We start from the raw sequence: 19,623 nt of genomic DNA, 5'->3' as shown, positions 1-19,623 counted from the left end.
GTTGTTCAACAGTCCGAGGGTTTCCGTTGTGGTATTTAAGGCTTCATAATGCACCACACATTTTCAATGGGAGACAGGTCTGGACTACAGGCAGGCCAGTCTAGTACACACACTCTTTTACTATGAAGCCACGTTGATGTAACACGTGGCTTGGCATTGTCTTGCTGAAATAAGCAGGGGCGTCCATGGTAACGTTGCTTGGATGGCAACATATGTTGCTCCAAAACCTGTATGTACCTTTCAGCATTAATGGCGCCTTCACAGATGTGTAAGTTACCCATGTCTTGGGCACTAATACACCCCCATACCATCACAGATGCTGGCTTTTCCACTTTGCGCCTATAACAATCCGGATGGTTCTTTTCCTCTTTGGTCCATAGGACACGACGTCCACAGTTTCCAAAAACAATCTGAAATGTGGACTCGTCAGACCACAGAACACTTTTCCACTTTGTATCAGTCCATCTTAGATGAGCTCAGGCCCAGCGAAGCCGACGGCTTTTCTGGGTGTTGTTGATAAACGGTTTTCGCCTTGCATAGGAGAGTTTTAACTTGCACTTACAGATGTAGCGACCAACTGTAGTTACTGACAGTGGGTTTCTGAAGTGTTCCTGAGCCCATGTGGTGATATCCTTTACACACTGATGTCCCTTGTTGATGCAGTACAGCCTGAGGGATCGAAGGTCACGGGCTTAGCTGCTTACGTGCAGTGATTTCTCCAGATTCTCTGAACCCTTTGATGATATTACGGACCGTAGATGGTGAAATCCCTGAATTCCTTGCAATAGCTGGTTGAGAAAGGTTTTTCTTAAACTGTTCAACAATTTGCTCACGCATTTGTTGACAAAGTGGTGACCCTCGCCCCATCCTTGTTTGTGAATGACTGAGCATTTCATGGAATCTACTTTTATACCCAATCATGGCACCCACCTGTTCCCAATTTGCCTGTTCACCTGTGGGATGTTCCAAATAAGTGTTTGATTAGCATTCCTCAACTTTATCAGTATTTATTGCCACCTTTCCCAACTTCTTTGTCACGTGTTGCTGGCATCAAATTCTAAAGTTAATGATTATTTGCAAAAAAAAAAAAAAAAATGTTTATCAGTTTGAACATCAAATATGTTGTCTTTGTAGCATATTCAACTGAATATGGGTTGAAAATGATTTGCAAATCATTGTATTCCGTTTATATTTACATCTAACACAATTTCCCAACTCATATGGAAACGGGGTTTGTATTTCCACATAGTGGTTGTGTTGAAGTGGCCGCTTGGAGGGTCCTCTGGGCTACAAACGAAGGACTAAGGTACCACTATACTTATTGTAGATACCTATACACTATCACATATACTGTAGCAGACTCTCAAAACTTATACTTCCAGTTGAGAGCCAACTGAATAGCAGCTCATTTCTAGCTAAGGCCCAGCCAAGAACTTACCAATAGGAAAGGCGACCATACATGAATCAGCCAAGTTGTCAATACTGTACATTGTCAGGGTCCACACATAGCTCATTACCAAAATACACGTCAAAAAATTACAGTGCGAAGACAAAAAACAGAACCAAGTGATATTTTCAGGGCATTTTAATCGATTGCAACTGGACTGTTCAGTTTGTCCTAGAAGACAATTCGGCTCGCATCCAAGTAGGCTTTGTTAGTTCATGCTCATAGACTTAGATTGATTAGAACGAGTCTTGGACTTAGATTGGTCAGATCAGGTCTAGTCTAGACTCGACAAACTGAACAGTCCAGTTGCGAATGACTTGAGTGTCCTTGAGAATACACCAGCCTGGGTGAATGACAACACCCGTTGACAAACCAAGTGATACCTTTTTTGAGCAGGACTGCCGTAGCATCACAGGTCACGTCCTCCAGGTCAGTGCTTCCTGTTAACACGTTGACCAAACTCACGGAGTTCTTCTTACGATAGGTGAGGTAACCCTGAACCCTGTTGTTGAACCTGATTTTGAAAGCCAAAAAACAAAAACTGTGATGCAAAAGCCACAACTATTGACGTAACTGTCTGTGATATTGTCATAGGGACATAGGGTTGCTGGTATGAATCCAACTTCCGCCATCCTACTCACTGCCATTGTGTCCTTAGGCAACACACTTCACCCACCTTGCTCCATATCTCCTGCTTCTTAAGTCGTAAGAGGCGACTAAAAAGAGTTGGCGGCAAGAAGGGCTTCCTGATTTTTAAAAAACTCCGCCAATCATATAAATAAAGATGCACATCAAGGCGATATGCACAAGCGACGCCACATGGTAGTGGTGGGATATGTTCATTGGAAAGTACAAAACCCCAACCAGTGGAGTTGGCACGTTGTGTAATTCGTAATTACCACTGTGTTACATGGCCTTTCCTTTTAACAACACTCAGTAAACGTTTGGGAACTGAGGAGAGCAATTTTTTAAGCTTTTCAGGTGGAATTATTTCCCATTCTTGCTTGATGTACAGCTTAAGTTGTTCAACAGTCCGGGGGTCTTCGTTGTGGTATTTGACGCTTCATAATGCGCCACACATTTTCAAGTGGAGACAGGTCTGGACTACAGGCAGGCCAGTCTAGTACCTGCACTCTTTTACTATGAAGCCACACTGTTGTAACACGTGGCTTGGCATTGTCTTGCTGAAATAAGCAGGGGCGTCCATGGTAACGTTGCTTGGATGGCAACATATGTTGCTCCAAAACCTGTATGTACCTTTCAGCATTAATGGCACCTTCACAGATGTGTAAGTTACCCATGTCTTGGGCACTAATACACCCCCATACCATCACACATGCTGGCTTTTCAACTTTACGAGATGGTTCTTTTCTTCTTTGGTCCGGAGGACACGACGTCCACAGTTTCCAAAAACAATTTGAAATGTGGACTCGTCAGACCAAAGAACACTTTTCCACTTTGCATCAGTCCATTTTAGATGAGCTTGGGCCCGAGCAAAGTCGGTGACGTTTCTGGGTGTTGTTGATAAATGGCTTTCGCTTTGCATAGTACAGTTTTAACTTGCACTTACAGATGTAGCAACCAACTGTAGTTACTGACAGTGGGTTTCTGAAGTGTTCCTGAGCCCATGTGGTGATATCCTTTACACACCGATGTCGCTTTTTGATGCAGTACCGCCTAAGGGATCGAAGGTCACGGGCTTAGCCGCTTACGTGCAGTGATTTCCCCAGATTCTCTGAACTTTTTGATGATATTACGGACCGTAGATGGTGAAATCCCTAAATTCCTTACAATAGCTGGTTGAGAAAGGTTTTTCTTAAACTGTTCAACAATTTGCTCACGCATTTGTTGACAAAGTGGTGACCCTCGCCCCATCCTTGTTTGTGAATGACTGAGCATTTCATGGAAGCTGCTTATGTACCCAATCATGGCACCCACCTGTTCCCAATTAGCCTGTTCACCTGTGGGATGTTCCAAATAAGTGTTTGATGAGCATTTTTTGCCACTCGTGCCAGCTTTTTTGAAACATGTTGCAGGCATCAAATTCCAAATGAGATAATATTTGCAAAAAAATAACAACGTTTTCCAGTTTGAACATTAAACATCTCGTAGTTGCAGTCCATTCAATTGAATATACCGTATTTTCCGCACTATAAGGCGCACCTAAAAACCACAAATTTTCTCAAAAGCTAACAGTGCGCCTTATAACCCGGTGCGCTTTATTACGATTAATTTTCATAAAGTTTCGATCTCGCAACTTCGGTAAACAGCCGCCATCTTTTTTCCCGGTAGAACAGGAAGCGCTTCTTCTTCTACGCAAGCAACCGCCAAGGAAAGCACCCGCCCCCATAGAACAGGAAGCGCTTTAAGCAACCACCCGCCCCCGGAAGAAGAAGAAAAAACGCGCGGATATCACCGTACGTTTCATTTCCTGTTTACATCTGTAAAGACCACAAAATGGCTCCTACAAAGGACAAGGATCCGGTTCATAAAAAGACGCAATCTCTCCATCCGCACACGGATTACTACCGTATTTCACAGCAACTGATATTCCTGTGAACCGCACTGTGGAACGGGAGCACGTACGGTGAATATTCGCACCACAGGGAATGAGAAGTCATCCTTCACTGTGGTTCTAGCTTGCCATGCTAACTTCCACCCATGGTGATATTCAAAAGGAAGACCTTGCCAAAAGAGACCTTTCCAGCCGGCGTCATCATAAAAGCTAACTCGAAGGGATGGATGGATGAAGAAAAGATGAGCGAGTGGTTAAGGGAAGTTTACGCGAAGAGGCCGGGTGGCTTTTTTCACACAGCTCCGAAGGCGAACACACCTTCACTAAGACGGGCAGATAGCGCCGGTCGACATACGCCAACATTTGCCAGTGGATCGTAAATGCCTGGGCAGATATTTCGGTCACAACTGTGGTCCGAGCTTTCCGGAAGGCAGGATTCACAGAACTGCTGCACAACAACAGCGACACTGAATCCGATGACTTCGACGAGGCGGAGCCGGCCATTTTTGGATCCCACGCTTGCGCAACTTTTCAATTCGGACACCGAAGACGAAGAATTCGAAGGATTTACGAATGAAGAATAACTTCAGAAGGTGAGCGCTATGTTTATTTTGTGTGTTGTGACATTAACGTTCGAGCAACATTATGTTGCTATTTATTGCTCTACACCATTTTGAATTTTACTATGTTTGTGATTGCACATTTGCGTACATTTTGGGACAGAGTTGTTAGAACGCTGGTTTTCAATATATTATTAAAGTTTGACTGAACTATCTGACTGTTTTTTTGACATTCACTTTAGCGCAGCGTTTTTTTGACATTCACTTTAGCGCAGCGTAGGCGCGGCTTATAGTCCGGGGCGGCTTATTGGTGGACAAAATTATGAAATATGTAATTCATAGAAGGTGCGGCTAATAATCCAGTGCGCCTTATAGTGCGGAAAATACGGTAAGTTGAAAAGGATTTGCAAATCATTGCATTCTGTTTTTATTTACCATTTACACAACGTGCCAACTTCACTGGTTTCAGGGTTTTGTATTAGAATGATACTCACTTCATGATGAGAATGTAGATCGCATACATCAGAACAAGGACGAGCGATTCCCACCTAGACACACAAACACGTATAAGCCATGTTTGTTCACTCCTTTTCAATTTGATTAAAAAAATCCACAGTTTCATTTTGCCTCACCAGCACACCTTTTCATCATAGATAACCTAGAAAAAAAGGACACAAATAACATTCAGTGGGGAACAGCATCTCAGACTCTATTCCACTTGGGGGTATATTTATACATATACATTCTGTATATATATGGGTTACAATTTTACAATGTATAAAACTATGTGATACTCTGTGATACCTGACCCTCTACATCCTTTTTTGGTATGTATAAAAAAACACTAACCTATTTATTATTAACCCTCTGGAATGGACTTATGCTGTCTTGAAGTTGAAGTGGAGTGGTAATTGTTTATTTTGGCAACACCTAGTGGCCACAATATGTTAATAGAGTGAAGATCATGATGTGGTAAATTGAATGATGCAGATCGATACTTTCTCCATGTGTAAGTAACTTTCTCTTTTAAAGAGAGTGGATGAATGACTAAAGGGTTCACTTCATTTATTCGATTGTGCAACAAGTGAACCCTCTTGCAGCAAAACCAAACAGGCCAAACAAACATGCATGGGCAGACATGGACATTTTATTTATCCTTTGATTAATATTAATAGATTATTTCATATTGGTGAGTAGTAGGCCTGGCGGAGGTCTGCACTCTCCACGTGCTTTTCTAGTTTAGGTATGCGTTCCAACCAGTGACGTGCAGTCACTAGAGGCAGGTGAGGCTCATGGAAAGAAAAAAAAAATTATTAAATTGTTATATGTATCCAGTGATTATACTATAAAGTTATTTTCCATTTAACTTCACCAGTTTTAGATTATTTTTATTCAAAATCGCTGAATTTTCACATTTGTCGTTCAAATACTGAGAAGAGACGGTGCGGTGAACAGCAGCCAGTTGAGGCACGTCACTCAGTGCCTCAACATGGATTGCGCAATGACTCGGCTAACTGCTGGCCTGCTGTGCAGTGAGACTGTATTGCTATATGAACTATATTATACATTTCCATAGTTTAGTTAGCTGAGGTATATAATGTACAGTGTATTTTGTCAACAACTGTATGTGTGTAAAGTATTTCTTGTGCCGAGCGATCATAAAACGGCTGCAAAAGACGCACTGGCTGAGGCTCGCCTCCTGCACCCCCGCCGTAGAATTGTTATATCAACTAAAGCCCACACTTAAACTTTCCACGTGCAAGATTGAATCTATTTAAAAAAAATATTTCATAAGAAGCCAAAAAGTGCAAAAACAATAATGTTGGTGTTGGAGGAGTTGTGAATGACTGCAGGGCCACAACATTAGGTACACCTGCAGACTGCAGGTGTACCTAATTCACAACTCCTCCAACACGAACATTATTGTTTTTGCACTTTTTGGCTACTTATTAAATAACTTTTGTAACCTATTTTTATGGGCTTTCCTCTTTGTGATGTTAAGTTCCTGTTATGCGCTGTTATACAGTATATGCCTTGAGCTCTTATTTTGAAGGCGCTAAGAGCGTAAGTGATGACACAGTGGAGCGGAGGTTTTTGAAAGAAGGTAAATAAAGTGGTCCTCATGTAAACTGGAGCCTCCGTGTTTGTTATTTTGTAGTTTCATACAGTATAGGCGACATTTATAAACCCTCGGTTACACTTTTTCAAATAGATTCAATCTTGCACGTGGAAAGTTTAAGTGAGGGCTTTAGTTGATATAACACTCCTGTCAGGGGGTGCATTAATCCGGCACAACAGAGGCGCATGGACTTCATTTATAAGTAAAGGTAAGACCATAACTTTTTTTTAATTAAATGTGCTTTTTTGTGTGCTACAGTTTGTATGTGTAAAGTTAAAGTTAAGTTAAAGTACCAATGATTGTCACACACACACACTATGTGTAATGAAATGTATCCTCTGCATTTGACCCATCCCCTTGATCACCCCCTGGGAGGTGAGGGGAGCAGTGGGCAGCAGCGGCGCCGCGCCCGGGAATCATTTTTGGTGATTTAACCCCCAATTCCAACCCTTGATGCTGAGTGCCAAGCAGGGAAGAATGCTGGTATGAGCTTTTAAACATAATCCGTTAACTGCTGCCAATCAAATGGTGAATAAGATACTCTTTAGGGTTCATATGTTTGTAAATCTGACTGTGATGAAGTCAGTGCCTCACCAGCTATGAACATCACTGCACGTTACTGGTTCCAACATATGCTAAAATTCGACTTATAATGGAAAGGAATCTGTCGGTATAAAAAAGTACCTTCAAAATAGCACAATTAGTGAGCTGGATAATTATGGATTCTAGAGATGTCCGATAATATCGGACTGCCGATATTATTGGCCGATAAATGCTTTAAAAAGTGATATCGGAAATTATCGGTATCGGTTTCAAAAAGTAAAATTTATGACTTTTTTTAAAACGCCGGACGTAGGGAGAAGTACAGAGCGCCAATAAACCTTAAAGGCACTGCCTTTGCGTGCCGGCCCAATCACATAATATCTACGGCTTTTCACACACACAAGTGAATGCCAAGCAGTCTTGGTCAACAGCCATACAGGTCACACTGAGGGGTGGCCGTATAAACAACTTTAACACTGTTACAAATATACGCCACACTGTGAACCCACACCAAACAAGAATGACAAAACACATTTCGAGAGAACATCCGCACCGTAACACAACATAAACACAACAGTACAAATACCCAGAAGCCCTTGCAGCACTAACTCTTCCGGGACGCTACAATATACACCAACCGCTACCCCCTACCCCCCCAAACCCCGCCCACCTCAACCTCCTCATGCTCTCTCAGGGAGAGCATGTCCCAAATTCCAAGCTGCTGTTTTGAGGCATGTTAGAAAAAAAATAATGCACTTTGTGACTTCAATAATAAATATGGCAGTGCCATGTTGGCATTTTTTTCCATAACTTGAGTTGATTTATTTTGGAAAACCTTGTTACATTGTTTAATGCATCCAGCGGGGCATCACAACAGAATTAGGCATAATAATGTGTTAATTCCACGACTGTATATATCGGTATCGGTTGATATCGGAATCGGTAATTAAGAGTTGGACAATATCGGAATATCGGCAAAAAAGCCATTATCAGACATCTCTAATGAATTCTACTTTGTCATCCTAGTTCTTGTGTAGGGTGCATGTGTGTCTTACTGCAATGAGGGCCATAATAGAAAATATGTAGTAAACAGAATCTCGAAGGAGAGCCCAATGAGAAAGCTTCACAGCCTGCAGGGACACATCAAACAGAGATGCAGACAGTACAACAGCCTCTGTTTTGCAGTATTGGTAAACTGATACACACTTCAATAGCAAACTAATATAAAGAAGAGTACATTTAGAGGACCCCTTGAAGCAAGAAGCCAACTGCAAAGTAACATAGCAAAGACAAATTTGCTGGTGAATTAAAAAAAAAAAAAAATCTGATTGCAAAGAGGAATCCACGATGATGCAGCAGAGATTGGAAAATGAAAAGCCACATGTTGAAAAAGTGCCGCTCCCTCAACTATAACAGTACTGTAAATGTGCAACTAGGAGTCAAAATGATACGTCAAAGAGTACCAAACATTAACATATGTACTCCTACAAACCCTGTTTCCATATGAGTTGGGAAATTGTGTTAGATGTAAATATAAACGGAATACAATGATTTGCAAATCATTTTCAATCCATATTCAGTTGAATGCACTACAAAGACAACATATTTGATGTTCAAACTCATAAACTTAATTTTTTTTTGAAAATAATAATTAACTTAGAATTTCATGGCTGCAACACGTGACAAAGTATGGCCTTTCCTTTTAACAACACTCAGTAAACGTTTGGGAACTGAGGAGACACATTTTTTAAGCTTCTCAGGTGGAATTCTTTCCCATTCTTGCTTGATGTACAGCTTAAGTTGTTCAACAGTCCGGGGGTCTCCGTTGTGGTATTTTAGGCTTCATAATGCGCCACACATTTTCAATGGGAGACAGGTCTGGACTACAGGCAGGCCAGTCTAGTACCCGCACTCTTTTACTATGAAGCCACGTTGATGTAACACGTGCCTTGGCCTTGTCTTGCTGAAATAAGCAGGGGCGTCCATGGTAACGTTGCTTGGATGGCAACATATGTTGCTCCAAAACTTGTATGTACCTTTCAGCATTAATTGCGCCTTCACAGATGTGTAAGTTACCCATGTCTTGGGCACTAATACACACCCATACCATCACAGATGCTGGCTTTTCAACTTTGCGCCTATAACAATCCGGATGGTGCTGTTCCTTTTTGGTCCGGAGGACACGACATCCCAAGTTTCCAAAAACAATTTGAAATGTGGACTCGTCAGACCACAGAAAACTTTTCCACTTTGTATCAGTCCATCTTAGATGAGCTCAGGCCCAGCGAAGCCGACGGCGTTTCTGGGTGTTGTTGATAAACGGTTTTCGCCTTGCATAGGAGAGTTTTAACTTGCACTTACAGATGTAGCGACCAACTGTAGTTACTGCCAGTGGGTTTCTGAAGTGTTCCTAAGCCCATGTGGTGATATCCTTTACACACTGATATCGCTTGTTGATGCAGTACAGCCTGAGGGATCGAAGGTCACGGGCTTAGCTGCTTACGTGCAGTGATTTCTCCAGATTCTCTGAACCCTTTGATGATATTACGGACCGTAGATGGTGAAATCCCTAAATTCCTTGCAATAGCTGCTTGAGAAAGGTTTTTCTTAAACTGTTCAACAATTTGCTCAGGCATTTGTTCATAAAGTGGTGACCCTCGTCCCATCCTTGTTTGTGAATGACTGAGCATTTCATGGAATCTACTTTTATACCCAATCATGGCACCCACCTGTTCCCAATTTGCCTGTTCACCTGTGGGATGTTCCAAATAAGTGTTTGATGAGCATTCCTCAACTTTATCAGTATTTATTGCCACCTTTCCCAACTTCTTTGTCACGTGTTGCTGGCATTATTTGCAAAAAAAAAAAAAAGTTTATCAGTTTGAACATCAAATATGTTGTCTTTGTAGCATATTCAACTGAATATGGGTTGAAAATGATTTGCAAATCATTGTATTCCGTTTATATTTACATCTAACACAATTTCCCAACTCATATGGAAACGGGGTTTGTATTTGATCTGGCAGAAAAGTCCTTTGATGGACGGTAGGATTACGGTAATTCGTTCACATCTCTCTAAACTCTGTCACACTGCCAGTTTCTCTGCCTCGATATCGCACTAATATTACGTAATACACAATCTGGGATTGCATCACTGTTTCTTTAAAGTTAAGTGTGTGTGTTTTCCAGAGCATCCATCCATCCATTTTTTTGCCACTGGTCCTTCTCAGGGCAAAGAGCTTAATTGTGTACTCTGCTCATTTTAATCCATGGCTCCAGCGCAAATCAGTTGGCGTGAGTGAAAGGGTGTTCCACACTGTGTTTGCCTAAAGACAACCACATAGAAAGCATGTGGACTGTTTAACCATGCTGTTGAATCACAGATTATAATATCGGTAATAAAAATATGTATATAAAGTGGTAATTCTCTTTTCACAAACCTAACTTCTTGTAGGATTCGATTTTTTGCAGAAGAAATATGACAAAAGTGCATAACGTCTCGGTTATTGTACGGCCAACCATTGCACATAACGGACTAGCCTGTTTGCCCGCATAACATTCTGCCTAAGTGACTAAAGAATCCCATGCCATTGGTGACTTAGGCTACGTTTACAATGTACAAACCCCGTTTCCATATGAGTTGGGAAATTGTGTAAGATGTAAATATAAACGGAATACAATGATTTGCAAATCATTCTCAACCCATATTCAGTTGAATATGCTACAAAGACAACATATTTGATGTTCAAACTGATAAACAATTTTATTTTTGCAAATAATCATTAACTTTAGAATTTGATGCCAGCAACACGTGACAAAGAAGTTGGGAAAGGTGGCAAAAAAGACTGAGAAAGTTGAGGAATGCTCATCAAACACCTATTTGGAACATCTCACAGGTGAACAAGCAAGTTGGGAACAGGTGGGTGCCATGGTTGGGTATAAAAGTAGATTCCATGAAATGCTCAGTCATTCACAAACAAGGATGGGGCGAGGGTCACCACTTTGTCAACAAATGCGTGAGCAAATTGTTGAACAGTTTAAGAAAAACCTTTCTCAACCAGCTATTGCAAGGGATTTAGGGATTTCACCATCTACGGTCCGCAATATCATCAAAGGGTTCAGAGAATCTGGAGAAATCACTGCACGTAAGCGGCTAAGCCCGTGACCTTCGATCCCTCAGGCTGTACTGCAACAACAAGCGACATCAGTGTGTAAAGGATATCACCACATGGGCTCAGGAACACTTCAGAAACCCACTGTCAGTAACTGCAGTTGGTCGCTACATCTGTAAGTGCAAGTTAAAACTCTCCTATGCAAGGCAAAAACCGTTTATCAACAACACCCAGAAACGCCGTCGGCTTCGCTGGGCCTGAGCTCATCTAAGATGGACTGATACAAAGTGGAAAAGTGTTCTGTGGTCTGACGAGTCCACATTTCAAATTGTTTTTGGAAACTGTGGACGTCGTGTCCTCCGGACCAAAGAGGAAAAGAACCATCCGGATTGTTATAGGCGCAAAGTTCAAAAGCCAGCATCTGTGATGGTATGGGGGTGTATTAGTGCCCAAGACATGGGTAACTTACACATCTGTGAAGGCACCATTAATGCTGAAAGGTACATACAGGTTTTGGAGCAACATATGTTGCCATCCAAGCAACGTTACCATGGACGCCCCTGCTTATTTCAGCAAGAAAAAATAAAAACGTGTCACATCAACGTGGCTTCATAGTAAAAGAGTGCGGGTACTAGACTGGCCTGCCTGTAGTCCAGATCTGTCTCCCATTGAAAATGTGTGGTGCATTATGAAGCCTAAAATATCACAACCGAGACCCTCAGACTGTTGAACAACTTAAGCTGTACATCAAGCAAGAATGGGAAAGAATTCCACCTGAGAAGCTTAAAAAATGTGTCTCCTCAGTTCCCAAACGTTTACTGAGTGTTGTTAAAAGGAAAGGCCATGTAACACATTGGTGAACATGCCCTTTCCCAACTACTTTGGCACGTGTTGCAGCCATGAAATTCTAAGTTAGTCATTATTTGCAAAAAAAAAATTAAGTTTATGAGTTTGAACATCAAATATCTTGTCTTTGTAGTTCATTCAATTGAATATGGGTTGAAAAGGATTTGCAAATCATTGTATTCCGTTTATATTTACATCTAACACAATTTCCCAACTCAAATGGAAACGGGGTTTGTAGATTATGATGCCCAATTCAGTTTTTTTTTAGTTAAATCTGATCTGTTCATGTAGTTGTTCACTTCACGAAAAAAACCTGTCTAATGTAAACAGAATGGGTCCATGAAATGTACCCACATGCACACAAAACATGACGTATTCGCCCTACAGTTAATTTGTGGAAGTAAATATGGCCCAGATTCCTGAAGGTCTCAGTCCTGACGCATGTATGGCAATTTCAAGGATTTTGTGCAATTCGGCGAGTCAACATTTTCTTAACGGATTTATTTTGCATAGGTGATTTACAATTTTGGCTTTCCGATGTTTGTGCAGCCCTTTCTGTGATGACTGTTCCAAAAAGCGTGTGAGTCAGGAGTCAGGGGAGAGAAGACGACAGTTCATGCGGCCTCTCCTGTGAGTAGTGAGAAATTGTGCAAGACCAACTCACGAAACTAATGTCTCCAGAGAACCATTGAGCCGGCAGACCAAGGTACAAACCAAGACCAAGCCAGAGAACTTCCTCTTCAACACAGTCTGACACCCCCACCGTCAAAAACCAAGGCTTGTTGGTGCTCCAACTCAACCTCAAGGTCCTTACCATCACCAAACTCGAAGTCATCAGAAATCTTGCTGACTCCAACAAAGTTGCAGTGGTCCTTCTACAAGAACACACTGGGTTTCTTCTTGCTGAATCCTTCCACAACAAGACACACAGAATGACAATCTTTGTCCGGGAGGGATTGAACCGGACAGACACTTGCCAATTTCTACTTGGCTGTAATATTGAATGGCTGGTTACAAAAATCCAAGAAACCTCTGTTGTGAATGTATGCAAGTCCCCACCAACAGTGCTGACTACATCATCACTTCCATCTTTGACTGCCCCTGCCATCTATGCTTACTTACTTACTTACTTAGTCCTCTTGCACTTCAGGGCGCGTAGAGCCGACCACAGCAACCAGGTCTCTCCATCTGGGTCTGTTGTGGGCAAGGTGTTGAGCTTGTGCCATATTCACATTGCAGGCCTTAAGGTCCTGGGCTAATACATCCAGCCAGCGAGTGCTGGGGGCGCCTCTAGGGCGTCTCCAGCCAGCTCGCTGCGGGTTGAAGTCCAGGATTTTGCGTGTGGGGTGTTACCCCGGCAGGCGGATGACATGGCCATACCAGTGCACTCGCCGCATTGCTGCGAGGCGAGAGGCTGGGAGCTGTTGGGTTAGCTCTCTTAGGGTCTTATTGGTGACATGCTGGCTCCACGTGATGCCTTCTATCCTCCTGAGGGCTCTGGAATCAAAGCCATCTAGCCTGGCCGCCAGGATGTTATTCAGCGGCCTTGTTTCCGAGCCGTACAGAAGGACAGAGATGACAGAGGAATTGTAGACCCTCAACTTGGTGTCCCGAGATATGTGCCGGTGTCGCCACAACGGTCTCCACAAGGACTGCATGACGGAGGCTGCAAGGGCGCGACGGGGGTCCATCTCTCGTTTGAGTTCGCCGGTGTTGGTGACTGTCGAGCCGAGGTATCTGAAGGTAGGGACAAAGTGGACAGGGGTATCCTCAAATAAGAAGGGTGGTGGGTCTGGTCCATCGCCGATATGCATGAGTTCGGTTTTGGACCAGCTGATTTTCAGGCCGAGCTGTTTGGTCTCCTCATCAAACACACCGAGGGCCTCCCTGAGCTGGTCAGCGGTCTCACTGAACAGGGTGGTGTCATCGGCGTATTCGAGGTCCTTTAGGGTGTAGTTTCCAAGTGACACCCCGGGGACTCGCACACAGACTCTGGACATCTATGCAGGGGACTTAAATTCCAACACACAGACTGGGGTTACAAACATGCATCATAGGATGGCGAAGCACTATGTGAGTGAACTTCTATTACTGAAGCACTGCTCCTATTTGATACAAAAGAAGCCCTAAGATTCTCTTCTACACGCTGGAACTCTTACACCAACCCAGACCGGGCCTTCGCATTATGCCACAGTAACGACCTGAAACCAGAGACACCGGTCTTGGACAGGTTACTTCGTTCACACCACCGGCCATCTATCATCAAAGTACCATCACTGGTGCAGTCGCTAGCTGGCAAACCGGTCAGGAGATGGTACTTCAGGAAGGCAAACTGGCAGTCGTTTATGGCTCATAGACCCGGAAGCGGAGGATGTGGATGCTGCATACACAGAGTACTGCGAAGTCCTTCTAAGGGCAGCATAGCACAAGATCCCAAGTGGCTTTAATAAGAACTAAATCCTGGGCTGGAATGAAGAGTGCAGCTGCCTGCTGCGCCAACATCAGCAGCCGATATCCAAGGAAGAAATGGATGCAACAACACTACTGCAGGAGCTGGATAGAAGTACTGGAATCCATCAATTTCACCCACTCTAGTCGGAAAGCGTGGCAGACCATCAAACTGCTCTCAGGGAGAAAAACAAGGGAGTAGGAGTAGGAGTCCAGTAACTGCAGATGCCTTTGCTTCCCAGATCCTGAATGACGACCATTTCTCCAACGCTGACAAAAACACGAGTGATATCGAGTGAGGTATCATCTCATTCCAGAGCAGCCAGCACTGATGCTAACCTTTCAGGAGACTTTGCAGCAGCCTAACGAAGAGCAGCAATTAAGAAACTAAAGCCGGGAAAGTCACCAGGTGGAAACAAAATCCACACCATGGTAAAAGAACATCTCACTGGCTATGCTCATTCTTTTCATCATGTTCCCGGGGGTCTATGGTCCCAAATATCTGGCGCAGTGCTTCCATCATAGCTTTGCCAAAGCCCAACAAACCCGCTGAAGACCCAAAGTCCTATGGGACCATCTCCCTGCTTTGTGTTTCATACAAGATCATGGAGAGCCTGATCCACTGCCGAGTTGAGCCGGTGGTGGACTCACAACTTCCACCGGAACAAGCAGGCTTCCGCCGAGGCACAGTGTACCAAGTAACACTACTCACCAAGGACATCGAGGACAGCTTTTAGGATAACAACAAAGCTGGAGTAGTTTTTCTGGACCTGACAGCCGCTTATGATACCGTGTGGCACAGTGGACTACATCTGAAATTGTTGAGAACAATCCCAGATCGGCACATGGGGAGATTTATTATGGCGACGCTAAGTAACCGTAGCTTATCCTACAAACCTGCAATGGCCGGACGAGCAGGCTCAGAAGGCTGAAGAACGGTGTCCCGCAAGGCTCTGTTCTCTCACTAATACTGGTTAACATCTATATTCATGACTAACACAGGTTTCAACAATTATGGCTATGCTGACAACTTAGCCATCATGCTCCGCTGCCCAACATGGAAGACGATGGAAGATGGCCTCAATCGAGATATGGGCATTCTGGCTGACTACTTCCAGAAGTCGCACCTGCAACTCAACCTGGATGAAGTGAAGGCCAAGACAACAGCAAGGGTCTCACTTATCGGCCACCTTGTTGAAGGGTGGACAAGCAAAGTAAGATTTTCATTGTACGGCAAACTGTCTGTTTAACTGTGCATATGACAATAAACAATCTTGAATCTTGAACCTGGCAGGTTCAACTTGGGGAGCTTCCCACCAGACCTTAAGCATATCAACGCAAGCCTTGGTCCTAACTGTATCTGAATACTGCGCACCCGTCTGGAGCAGAAGTCCACAAGCAAACACGGTTGATACTGTCTTCAACAGTGATCTCCGAATAATAACTGGTTGCGTGAAACCAACCCCTGTGTCCTACCTGCCAATCCTGGCAGGAATCACCGCAGCCAGTCTCCGACGGGATGCAGCTACCTTCTCCCTGGCAAGGAAAGCCAGAAATTATGACTGCTTCATCCTGCACAAAGCCACAACAACACCGGCTCCATCATGCCATCCTTACAGCAAGGCAGCACAAGAGATGCAACAGTTGATCCCTGAGGACCTGTCCAGAGATGCCTGAATGGCAGCATCCTGGAAGCAGTCGTGGGAGACGGTTGGGCCCTCTTGCATCCAACAATACATTCAGGACCCAGGAGGCAGGGTAAAAGTAGAAGACTTGCCACGCCAACAATGGACCCGGCTGAACCACCTGTGCACTGGATTTGGACGTTTCAAGTAATTTATGAAGAATTTGGCCTTTTCTACTTAGATCCAGAGACGAGGGTGTGGCTACATGACACTGAGTTGGCCATCTGATGGTATACGAAAGAGAGAGAGGAGTCAGGAGTTTTTTGACATTGATCTGAGTTTCAAAACATATTTTCGCCACTGATTGTTTCCTGCTCCTTTGTCAGCTAATGCTTTCCACGCAAGTCTATTTTGACAAAGATTTGTGATGTTTGTCACCTTTTTAATGACATATACAGTAGATCAGATGAACGCGACCTGGGTGTCCAAACTGCAGTCGCTTCAAATACATTTCGGATTTATGACCAGATACGAAAACAGGTCGGATTTGAAAAGCTCAGAATTGTAATGTTCACACTGGCGTGAAAACATCATTAGTGATTCCCAGAGCCCAAAAAAAGTCTGCGGGCTATAGAGCGTTTTCTATTCGGGCTCCAGTACTGGAGCCCTCCCGGTAACAGTTAGAGATGCTACCTCAGTAGAAGCATTTAAGTCCCATCTTAAAACTCATTTGTATACTCTAGCCTTTGAAAAGCCCCCCTTTTTTTAGACCAGTTGATCTGCCGTTTCTTTTCTTTTCTCCTCTGCTCCCCCTTATCCCTTGTGGAGGGGGAGACACACAGGTCCGGTGGCCATGGATGGGGTGCTGGCTGTCCGGGATCGGGACCCGGGGTGGACCGCTCGCTTGTGTATCTGTTGGAAACATCTCTGCGCTGCTGACCCGTCTCCGCTCGGGATGGTTTCCTGCTGACCCCACTGTGGACTGGACTCTTACTGTTATGCTGGATCCACTATGGACTGTACTCTCACAATATTATGTTAGACCCACTCGACATCCATTGCATTCGGTCTCCCTAGAGGGGGGGTTACCCACATATTCAGTCCTCTCCAAGGTTTCTCATAGTCATTCACATCGACGTCCCACTGGGGTGAGCTTTTCCTTGCCCTTATGTGGCCTCTGTACCGAGGATGTCGTTGTGGCTTGTGCAGCCCTTTGAGACACTTGTGATTTAGGGCTATATAAATAAACATTGATTGATTGATTGATTGATATGGGCAAACAAATCTAAAATTGACCTGCGGTGTGAACATAGACTACATCTCAGTCTTTTTTTAAATTTAGTACAACCGCAAAATAAGCCACCATGGGGCTAAAGAAAGTGTCTACTTTGGTCAATATTAAAAAGTGGAATGAAGAGACTAGGTCAGCAAATGAATGTCTTTTTTTCATACCTGTCCTGCAAAGAAGCCACACACACCGATGATGCAGAGTATGTTAAAGACTGCGGAGCCCACAATGGTCCCCACACCAACGTCACCTTTGGTGATGAACACACCTATGGAGAAAGTCAGTCAACCAGCATGCACACACAGACACCTTTTTAAAGCTTTTAAAATAACTCTGCATGCATGACAACGTGACGTGTGAGCAGATCATCATACCTATGATGGAAGTGAAGAGCTCGGGAGCTGAGCTGCCCGCGGCCATGAAGGTTGCACCAGCCACATCTTCACTAAGATTTAGACGCTGCAACAGATGGGTTTTTAACTGTTATTGTTAAAGTAGATACATACATTATCTAAGCAGCCTGACAGACATGCAGGTACTGTAGTATCTGTTGCAATGTGATGGCAAATGTTTTTAAAGCGCACATCCACTTTGAGGCCCAATAGTTGCATAGTGGTAAAACATACTGAACTACCATATTTTTCGGACTATAAGTCGCAGTTTTTTTCATAGTTTGGCCGGGGGTGCGACTTATACTCAGGAGCGATTTATGTGTGAAATTATTAACACATTACCGCAAAATATCAAATAATATTATTTAGCTCATTCACATAAGAGACTAGACGTATAAGATTTCATGGGATTTAGCGATTAGGAGTGACAGATTGTTTGGTAAACATATAGCATGTTCTATATGTTATAGTTATTTGAATGACTCTTACTCATAATATGTTACGTTAACATACCAGGCACGTTCTCAGTTGGTTATTTATGCGTCATATAACATACACTTATTCAGCCTGTTCACTATTCTTTATTTATTTTAAATTGCCTTTCAAATGTCTATTCTTGCTGTTGGGTTTTATCAGGGTGCATGGGAGTTTGCCAAACCAGTCTACATGTGTTTTGTGGACTTGGAGAAGGCATTCGACCGTGTCCCTCGGGAAGTCATGTGGGGAGTGCTCAGAGAGTATGGGGTATCGGACTGTCTGATTGTGGCAGTCCGCTCCCTGTATGATCAATGCCAGAGCTTGGTCCGCATTGCCGGCAGTAAGTCGGACACGTTTCCAGTGAGGGTTGGACTCCGCCAAGGCTGCCCTTTGTCACCAATTCTGTTCATAACTTTTATGGACAGAATTTCTAGGCGCAGTCAAGGCGTTGAGGGGATCTGGTTTGGTGGCTGCAGGATTAGGTCTCTGCTTTTTGCAGATGATGTGGTCCTGATGGCTTCATATGGCCAGGATCTTCAGCTCTCACTGGATCGGTTCGCAGCTGAGTGTGAAGCGACTGGGATGGGAATCAGCACCTCCAAGTCCGAGTCCATGGTTCTCGCCCGGAAAAGGGTGGAGTGCCATCTCCGGGTTGGGGAGGAGATCTTGCCCCAAGTGGAGGAGTTCAAGTACCTCGGAGTCTTGTTCACGAGTGAGGGAAGAGTGGATCGTGAGATCGACAGGCGGATCGGTGCGGCGTCTTCAGTAATGTGGACGCTGTATCGATCCGTTGTGGTGAAGAAGGAGCTGAGCCGGAAGGCAAAGCTCTCAATTTACCGGTCGATCTACGTTCCCATCCTCACCTATGGTCATGAGCTTTGGGTTATGACCGAAAGGACAAGATCACGGGTACAAGCGGCCGAAATTAGTTTCCTCCGCCGGGTGGCGGGGCTCTCCCTTAGAGATAGGGTGAGAAGCTCCGCCATCCGGGGGGAGCTCAAAGTAAAGCCGCTGCTCCTCCACATCGAGAGGAGCCAGATGAGGTGATTCGGGCATCTGGTCAGGATGCCACCCGAACGCCTCCCAAGGGAGGTGTTTAGGGCACGTCCGACCGGTAGGAGGCCGCGGGGAAGACCCAGGACACGTTGGGAAGACTATGTCTCCCGGCTGGCCTGGGAACGCCTCGGGGTCTCACAGGAAGAGCTGGACAAAGTGGCCGGGGAGAGGGAAGTCTGGGCTTCCCTGCTTAGG

The 19,623-nt window shown here is 44.1% G+C and overlaps 1 protein-coding gene across 3 annotated transcripts in view; it reads right to left on the bottom strand.

Moving 5' to 3' along the window:
- Positions 1–19,623, bottom strand: part of LOC133617285 (sodium/potassium/calcium exchanger 3-like) — a 129,806-nt gene that overhangs the window by 42,284 nt on the left and 67,899 nt on the right. For all 3 annotated transcript variants that reach the window (XM_061977206.2, XM_061977208.2, XM_061977207.2), the window contains 6 exons: positions 17,878–17,962; positions 17,668–17,771; positions 8,240–8,314; positions 5,155–5,180; positions 5,017–5,070; positions 1,831–1,961 (listed from right to left, as the gene is read on the bottom strand). In XM_061977206.2, the coding sequence (XP_061833190.2) occupies positions 1,831–1,961; positions 5,017–5,070; positions 5,155–5,180; positions 8,240–8,314; positions 17,668–17,771; positions 17,878–17,962 (475 nt within the window). The remainder of the gene's footprint in view (positions 1–1,830; positions 1,962–5,016; positions 5,071–5,154; positions 5,181–8,239; positions 8,315–17,667; positions 17,772–17,877; positions 17,963–19,623) is intronic.

The sequence above is a fragment of the Nerophis lumbriciformis genome, linkage group LG16 (genome assembly GCF_033978685.3).
Source record: "Nerophis lumbriciformis linkage group LG16, RoL_Nlum_v2.1, whole genome shotgun sequence".
Lineage (NCBI taxonomy): Eukaryota > Metazoa > Chordata > Actinopteri > Syngnathiformes > Syngnathidae > Nerophis > Nerophis lumbriciformis.
The sequence above is the reverse complement of the archived record's forward strand: the minus strand, read 5'-3'. Positions and strand labels throughout refer to the sequence as shown.